The sequence below is a fragment of the Ranitomeya variabilis genome, chromosome 2 (genome assembly GCF_051348905.1).
Source record: "Ranitomeya variabilis isolate aRanVar5 chromosome 2, aRanVar5.hap1, whole genome shotgun sequence".
Lineage (NCBI taxonomy): Eukaryota > Metazoa > Chordata > Amphibia > Anura > Dendrobatidae > Ranitomeya > Ranitomeya variabilis.
In genome coordinates, this window is record NC_135233.1 from 1,064,625,623 (window position 1) to 1,064,635,374 (window position 9,752).

Genomic DNA, 9,752 nt, shown 5'->3' on the forward strand with positions numbered 1-9,752 from the left:
GGCAAGGCCCGCAGTGTATTACTGCAGCAGATAAGAGAGTCACATTCTACAACACATTGTCAGCATGGAATCTGATGTAGAGTCTGGATTTTTGGATCAATTCTCACAGATTTATTAGTTTAAATGAAGAAGAAATAATCTCAAATCAAATTTGAAAAAAATATTTAATTTGTAAAAATTTTGTATGGATTTTAAAGTGAAATATTTATTTGCCTCATTCATTTCTAAACAATTCAGTGCAGATTTGATCTTCTAATTTTCCAGAAGATTTTTCCAGATGTCCTGAAAGAAAATCATTAAAAAATCTGCCAATTACGGACTGTGTGTGCACAATATTAACCTATAACCAGATATATATCTAGAATGAAATATCCGATCTCAACCATAATGAGCGACCGTTGTCTGCGTGGTGGAAACAAGGGATTGTACTTTTTGACCAATGAACATTTATACTCGTTCTAAACACTGCAGCGTGCCCTGATTATCTACCGAGAAAATAGTTCTAAAGCTTGAAAAACAAACAAAAAACAAACAATAAACAATTGACAATTAAGTTATTTCCATATAATAATTATGTCAGTTGGGACAAGACTCAACATATCTTGTAGGACAGTCAGTTTATGGCTATAAACACTGGATAAAAGACCTGAGCATGACAAATGTATATTTATATAAAAATATAGGACCAGTTTCTCTTTTAGTGAAAGCAGCAGGAGGTCGGGAAGGTGAGATGTGACTGTAGGTGGCAGAATAAATTCAGAACTGAGAAAATTAGCATTTCAATAGCAACACATCACTACTATGGTGGGCACCACCCTGATACCATTGTGGCACAACCAGCTCCTTTAACAGTCTAATAAAGAACAATTAGGTCTACAGGAATGTCCAACTTCTGGGAGACACCTTAATCTGTAAATCAATGGAGGTTTTTGACATCCAATTGGCCAATGAGGAGGAAAGGCAGAAATTTCAAGTAGCTACTTCCCTATAAAAGTTAGAAGTTCATGTGTGTTGTTGAATTATTCCTGAGAACATCTTTGTGGAGATAGGACCTCTGAGACTGAGCCAGAAAGCAACGTTACTCAACTTTTTTGGATCAGAAACCAGCTAATCATCAGCATCACCAAAATCCCCACCCGGGTAAGACTACTCTTCAATATTATATCTATTGGTGTTATTTGTGTTCAGGGTCTTCTTGCCATATGACCATTAAACAATTATTCCCCTTTGTAGTAACTTTAAACGTGACAAATTATAATTTTCATGTGGTTTAACGATGAAGTATATATAAACTCTCTAGATACAAACACCTTTGTATTACTGTAGAACTGTTTAGAATTATCCTTAATTTTGACTCTAAATACAATGTCTTTATAGAAAGATTGATGACAACCAATATGCCCACAAAGATACCTTTTCCAAGTGTTGTCAACCATCTTTCCTGAATGGGAACATCTTTCTTAATTATGGGTTTCTAAATTATGATGAAGCCCAATTATCACAAATGTCCACAGAAACAAAAAATATGTTAATTACATGATGTTTTAATAATCATATTCCTTATATTTTCCTATAGAGTTATACAGACTTTGCTTAGCAAAAAGTATCGACTTCCAGGCAGCAATGGCCACCTTCCATGTCTTGGAGATTCCGAATATTTCTGAATGCTTCGAAATCATCAAGGAGTTGGGCCAGGGGTCATATGGACAAGTTGTACTGGCACAGGTGAGATCAACAGGTATGTAAACAAGGCAAAAACAAAGATGGTCATTTACCTAAATTGGTTAAATAAACTGGTAAATTCTATATAAAAATGTGATATTGATTTTGGAAAATCCAGCTTATTCTTGTATCATGATCTGTAAAATTCCCATACATATAGGACTAAAATCATCCAAACCTCCCAAATTTGGTGGGGATTGATCAGTATGGTATGTGCATGGGGTGCAACCAACTATTAATGCCAGACACCATGTTGGGTTATAGAAAGATTGTATGAAAATGAAGAGGTCGGTTAAAATAGGTGTCGGGCAAATAAGCATTAGGTCAGTAGCTGTTGATCTTGATATTTCAAGCATTCAGCTGGCTCTGCCACTGATATACAGACAAATGTTCATTTGTGTGGCCAACTTCACTCTTCATTCATAAAAACATCCATCCAAAATATCTATAGGCTGGCCCATTGATTATCTTTTTGCCACCTGATATCTCCTGTCAGATAAAGAGGTTAAAGTTCAGTCTCCCAATAGCTTTTTTTCTCATTGGAGATAACTGGCTGCCAAACATCTAACATCAGTTGTATTGTGGTATATACATTAATTCAGTAAAATAAATACATTTAGGATTAATCTTATGTAAATCCAAAATGGCTCCAATTTAGCAATGTCAAACTGCCTCAGACATGAGATAGAGGATTAGGAATTGATGTCCCCCCAAAAATATCCCATTGCCTGTGATGATTCAGTGTTTGAACATAATGCTTCTATGTGAGATCTGGGAGGATATTATAAACCGTTTTTTGTTTGATCTTTTTTAGGAAAAGCAGTGGCTGCAAAATTAGTGAGGAAGGACAGAACTCTACTGAAAACCTTCCTGACAGAGTTTTGTTTTTCTATCACCTTATCTGAACACGCTCACATTATCACTACGTATCCAGTCTTTATTGGCACAAATGACCACTATGTCTTGAGTCAAGAGTTGGCAACAGCAGGCACCTTGCATCATATCATCCGGAGTGAGGTAAGTAAAGGAGGCTCCATATGATTTCCTACAATCTAACAATGCTTAATTTATGAAACACCAAAGGCTATTAATAAACATCAACAGTCGGGGAAAATATAGATACCCATGTCAATTAGCAAACTAATGTGTAAAGGTTTATTTGGAAATACATAAAAAAAATTCTATAGATGGAATAGGAGTCCATATTGTACCGTTTGATGTCACATGGCCATCACAGCGACAGTTTTATCCACTATTGATTCCACTGTCCCAACAACATCTTCAATGTTTGGTATTTTCAATTTGGATAAAGAACTGCACAAATAAATCTAAATATCATGATACTTATCTTTTTTCTACAGATTGGAATTCCTGAGGCTGCTGTGAAGAGGTGTGCAAGACAGATCTCTTCAGCTCTAGACTTTATGCATAGTAGAGGGTTGGTACACAGAGACCTGAAGCCGGACAACGTGCTGCTCATGGACGAAGACTGTAATCAAATCAAGCTGAGTGACTTTGGTTTGACGCAACCTGCAGGATACTATGTGTCGTCCATGTCACATATTGTCCCGTACATGTCTCCAGAGTTGTGTGACTTGAAAGACGGAGAATACTTACTCTTGAGCCCTACTATAGATACCTGGGCTTTTGGTGTTCTTCTCTTTGTTACCCTGACTGGATATTTCCCCTGGTTGGAAGCAACGGTATATGACTCCATGTACCAAGTCTACATCGACTGGAGACAATGTGCAGACTGCACTCCCCCACCTGCTTGTTGGAAGATGTTGTCCAGAGAAGCCATTTGTATGTTTAATAATCTTCTCTCCCAATGTCCCTCTTCTCGGCAGTCAGTTCTCTCCATCTTCAATTACTTTAATTTTCCCTGGAAAGTAAAGGTCTTTGAGTATGGCAGCTGAGGAAGATGTGATTCGTTCTCTAAGAGATATTTGGAAAACCTCCCTTATGAGTTCCTTCAGAAACTGTGTGCAAGTACAAGGAATTAGAACTGATGAAGGCAAAGGGGTGGTCACCAAATATTCATGTCATTTAGATTTGTTTTGCTCAATAATTTTTTATTTTATTAATTGATAAAAATAAAAGATTAAAACTTCTATTTTTGTCAGCTTCTTGCTTGGCAACTGCCTTAAACTTTTCCACAATACTGTATATCCAACCATTTAAATATAACTTGGGCTATATTCCTCAATGATTTATTTAACTGATTTACAGCAGAAAGCTAAAAAGGAACCTTCTGGGGCCATCAAACAAATGGGAGAACATTGGTTCCCTGGGGGCTATAAATGGTTTCAAACATGCAAGTTGCTCCCGAAATTGATTATTTGCCTAATACAGCACAACTTCCATTATTACATAATATAACCCCAATTCCAAAACAATTGTGACTCTGCATAAAATTCCGTATATACTCGAGTATAAGCCGAGATTTTCAGCCCAAATTTTTGGGCTGAAAGTACCCCTCTCGGCTTATACTCGAGTCACGGTCTGTGGCAGGGTCGGCGGGTGAGGGGGAGAGGGCGCTGAGGCATACTTATGTAGTCCCGGCGCTCCTGACGCTCCCCCTGCCTGTCACACTGTCTTCGGGTGCCGCAGCTCTTCCCCTGTACAGCGGTCACGTGGGACCGCTCATTAGAGAAATGAATATGGACTCCACTCCCATAGGGGCGGAGCCGCCTATTCATTTCTCTAATCAGCGGTGCCGGTGACCGCTGACAGAGGAAGAGCTGCGGCACTGGAGACCAGCTGTCCGGGGGAAGGAGCTGGACAATGGGAGCAGGTAAGTATCGCATATTCACCTGTCCACGATCCACACGCCGCTCCATCTTCCCGGCGTCTCTCCGCACTGACTGTTCAGGTCAGAGGGCGCAATGACGCATATAGTGTGCGCGCCGCTCTCTGCCTGATCAGTCAGTGCAGAGAGACGCCGGGACGGGACGCTGGGGAGCTGCAAGCAAGAAAGGTGAGTATGTGTTTTTTTTTTATTGCAGCAGCAGCAGCAGCGTTATATATGGTACAGATTTATGTGGAGCATCTATGGGGCAATAATGAACAGTGCAGAGCATATATGGCACAGCTTTATGTGGAGCATCTATAGGGCCATAATGAACGGTGCAGAGCATTGTATATGGGGCACAGCTTTATATGGAGCATCTATGGGGCCATAATGAACGGTGCAGAGCATTCTATATGGCACAGCTATATATGGATAATATATGGGGCAATAATCAATGGTATGGGGCATTATATATGGCACAGCTTTAAATGGAGCATCTATGGGGCAATAATGAATGGTATGGAGCATCTATTTTTATTTTTGAAATTCACCGGTAGCTGCTGCATTTTCCACCCTAGGCTTATACTCGAGTCAATAAGTTTTCCCAGTTTTTTGTGGCAAAATTAGGGGGGTCGGCTTATACTCGGGTCGGCTTATACTCGAGTATATACGGTATATGAAATTTACAAATCATTGCATCCTTGTTCGGTATATATTTACTTTACACCATAATATAGGACACAGTTCAGAAAGTGAACTTGGACTTGTTTTCATCTCATTTGAAAAAGTGAACGCATTTTTGAGATGTCACTGCCATCATTTTCTAAAAGTCGTGCCTGGGCCATGTCCACCATTGTGCAACATCCCCTCTACCTTTTTCACAAGTCTGTAAACATCTGAGAACTGAGGGGACAACTGCTGCCGCTTGGGGAAAAGATTATTCCATTCTTCAGTGATGTAGGAGGTTTCTTACTGCTCTACTGTCCCAGATCTTCTTTGCTGGATTTTTCATTTCATTATTTTGTGAATAAAACAAGTCTAAGGATTCCAACAAAATTCATTTTTGTGTACTTTTCACATTGTCCCAACTCTTTGGAATTGGTTATTGTAGATCATATACTTGTCTTACTCTGGGGACAACTTGTGTCTTTATTAGTGTAAAACTTGCCCTGTCTCTAGTGTGGTGAGAAGGAGGCAGACAACACATACGTGGTACAGAGCTGTCCGCGGGTCCAGAGTTATTGGGGTCAAATTGTTGGGCAAGAAAATACAGTAAATATACTGTAATATAAGAGTGGGACAGAAGTGAAGTTACTATTCTAAGCAAGATAATTATACCACAAATGGATAAACACAATATTTGATATGAGTTTACGTCATGGTCAGAAAGGGGTTCCCGCAAAACGACTTAAACTTACGTCATGGCGATCATCCAGGTGCAGGAGCTATGCCCGCATATATATCGCAGCCGAGAGGCAGCTCAGCTTAAATGAAAGCCAAACCCTGACTGCGGTCATATCTAAGACTATTTATCCCCGGGACATTTATCCCTCTAAATACTGCGATAAATAGTAATCGCAGCTAGCCCAGGGAGACATGGAAATCACCTTAATGTTGCTGGGGCAGCCTAAGGTTGCCATAATGTCCTCCAGGTCTGCCAGCGATGGTGGCATGCTTTGTCCACACCAGTAGCATGGTGTAAGTGGCTTCTGTCAGTGCAGCACTGACAGGTATAATGCATTGCAATGCTGGTGCTGCATACCTGCGATCAAAGTGATATAAGTAAAAAAAACAAAGGGAAGAAAAAAAAGTAGAAACAAATAAAGTTAAAAAATATATATTTAAAGCTTGAGCATACTACGCAAGCTCATATTTCTCAACCGTTAAACAGTCAGCACTCCATGACATATAAAGCCATATAGATCATGCAACAAAATATGCAGCAAATAGATCAAGAGTGTAATACACAAATTAGATAAAATACCAAATGTTTTATTTCAAAATAAATTAAAATAGACACAACAAACCATTATAAAGACAGGGGTGCCTCAAACCATATAAACACATGGGGAGAGCAGCAGCAGTGATAGGACAAAATAAAGTTGGTATAAATACCCCATATTGTAATATGTACAAATCTCCACCTTATGTAATCAATTTATAAAGACACAAGTAGTCAGTGACTTGTATTCTGATTAGCATTTTAGGGATAAATCCCTCATATCTTCAGAGCTCTAAACACTATAATCTCTGACTAGTCAATGTTACAAGGGTAAGTCCCCATATCCTCTAAAAAGCAACTTATATATCAAAATATGAAAATGATTGCACTCAATTGTGTTAAAGCATGTCAATGTGAAATACATGAAGTGGGAATAGTTAAACGGCTTTTGAAATTTAGTAAAAATACAAATGAGACATTTAGCACAAAATTTGGCCAAAAAGTGTGAGCTCATCAACCATCGTCAAGGTAATCTCATAAATCTGATGGGTCCCTGACCTAACTGCCCAGTGTGAACACTTACCTATGGCTAATATCCGACTATGTAATATATACATATATAGATGTCAGTGAGACACACACATTTATGTACCTGTGTGTATTTACTGTATGTAATCTGTCTATTCTATCCTGTTGGCTCTTGTGCGTGGCAGATGAATTGCCGGCTTTCATCTATCGCGTGTTATGAGTCACAAAGGCATGCAGGCATCTTCTCCATGCTGTTCCCATTTAGTTTTAGCATTTTCCCATCCATTTTAGCTTTTTTTCATGCCCACAGACCTGTTTATGGAGTCCAGCAGAAAAATATTTGGCTTTCCCATTGAGATGCATTGGATCCATTATTTGGTACAAATGCGCGGATATCAGAAAATATTCGTGCCAATTTTCCAAATATTTCACTATTCACTCATCACTAATAGGCACCAAACCATTTTGGGCAGTACAATGTACTGGCACTACAATGACAGATTTGCAATTTTCGCATAAAATCCATTGCTGCTCGTTTCTGCAAAACATCTGTGGAGAGAAAAATCACTACAACTGTAGAAAAATTCAAAATCATCACTACACCTGTACATAAATTCCCAGAGGGTTCAAGAGGGTGCAATTTCTAAAATGGGGTCACTTGAGATGGAATTCTGCTCTTCTGGCACTTGGAGGCTCTGTATAGAGAGTCCACAAACTATTCTACAATAATTTGTTCTCCAAGGGTCAAATAGGGCTCTTTCCCATTAAAGTTTTGGAAATTTTGTTGGAAAACTGAGATATTGCTGACAAGCTTTTAACCCTTCTAACCTCCAAAGGAAAAAAAACGAAGCTGATATGAAGTAGACATTGGGCAAATGTTCATTATTAACTGCTTTGAATGATAAAACTATCTGTTATAAGGACATAATTAAAAGTTTGAAAATGTCATTTTTTTGTCAAAACTGATGATTTTATGATTAAATGAAAATGGAAATATTTCTACTAACAAAGCACAATGTGTTACAATAAAACAAATCAGAACCACTGATCCATTCCACAGTTATTCCAACAAAAAGTGACAGTGGTCAGAATTGTAATATCTAGCCTGGTCAGGAAGCTGAAAATAGGATCAGATGAAGGGGTTAAAGAACAAACTATAACTAATGGGATAAAATGTTTTATCTGCAGATTGTAAGAAAAAAAGATCTCTAATTTATCCATCTCATATCTCTATGTATCTATTTATCATGTCCACAAATTGAATTAAAAAAATGAAACTTGTCTCCAATGTTTCTAAATGTAAAAGTCCTTTGCTAGTACATCAGTTTAAAGAAATATACATATTAATGTCATTTAAAACAAATGGCCTTAGTGGAAACTATAATTTGCAGTGAAATACCTTTCATATATACCTGAAGGACTGATTCAAAACACAACACTACTAGCTGTAAATATGTAAGATGGAAAGATATATACACAAGATAAAATGAAATAAAACTAGATAATAGTGTTATAATGCACAAAATAACGAAATAAACAGTGTATATACAAACAGAAAATGGAAACAAGGGCCTGCAGATAGGACTGAAGTAATGCTCCAACGTGCTACTGTAGAAGATTCTCACAACGGGAGAAGGAAGTCAATGCAACCAAGTAAAAACCCCCAGGTACAAAAATCAAACAAATAATATTCCTTGGTAGTTTTGATACATCAGTAAACAATGCTGGAGACTAGTTACCATATGAACATATACATACGCTAACATGAATGTGACTCATACCATTGTTTTGCATGGCTTCCTCAGAACGGGTTCCACAAATCCCTTTCCCACTTTGTGTAATAGATGGGTTGTTATCAATATCTGTGGAGAATTGCATGTCAATAGCACCTTTAGAAATATATTTACTTCCCAACTTGGTGACGCGTTCAATACCACAACCTATTTATTCATCCGTTTACCTATTTGCAAAAAGACCAAAGCAGCAAATAAAAATCCAAAAGTAGTTTATTACTTGCAAAATGTGAGGTATGGTAACGTTTTAACTGTTCTATACGACAATATAAAGCGTAGGAAATGTGGATTACGTCCGCGCCGCCTTAGCAATGAAATTCCAGGGGATGATGGAGTTCATCAGTGGTTTATTTAATGCGTTTCGTGGTCATTAAGACCCCTTCTCCAGGAAACACCACATACAACATACCTAGGTTGTGCACTTACATTGCTTAGATACATACAGGATTCAAACAATGGTGCCAAATAGTCAGATGACTCAGTGTCAAAGTTCATAATTAACAAACAGTTAATTAACATCGGTCGGTATCGAATTTTACATTATTCATTAAAGGATGACCTTATATTAACATATCCATTTATTTAAGTCGCAGGATGTCGAACAACAAAGAAGAAAAATAAAAAAATGATTTTTCGATCATCAAAGTCAGCTGCCTAATGCTCAAGCTGTTTGACCGCGCAGAGAATCTCTTTCAAAACTACATATGAAGATTAACAATTGTTGCATTAAACTTTTACCTAAAAACAGATATTTATTAGTTAACTTGATAAAATAAATCTTATTTTTTTTACAAATCAGTTGTCTATATTTATTTTTGTTATTCGAAAATGTTGGCGCTATATAATTAAAATTTTTATTATTCTAAAAATGAAATGGGCAGGGTAATTGATCTGTCTCTAACCGCGGTGGCAGTTTAGAAAATCCGCAGTGTAGTGCACCATGCCGCAGAGACCGACAGGATCGCACCCCGCAGCA

The 9,752-nt window shown here is 37.9% G+C and overlaps 1 protein-coding gene across 1 annotated transcript; it reads left to right on the top strand.

Moving 5' to 3' along the window:
• The first annotated feature begins 652 nt into the window (after positions 1-652).
• On the top strand, positions 653-3,638 carry LOC143804051 (serine/threonine-protein kinase SBK1-like). The gene is made up of 4 exons (XM_077281791.1): positions 653-725; positions 1,577-1,738; positions 2,537-2,739; positions 3,084-3,638. Exons 1-4 carry the CDS (start codon positions 653-655, stop codon positions 3,636-3,638), a joined length of 993 nt encoding a protein of 330 aa, XP_077137906.1.
• The last annotated feature ends 6,114 nt before the right edge of the window (positions 3,639-9,752 follow it).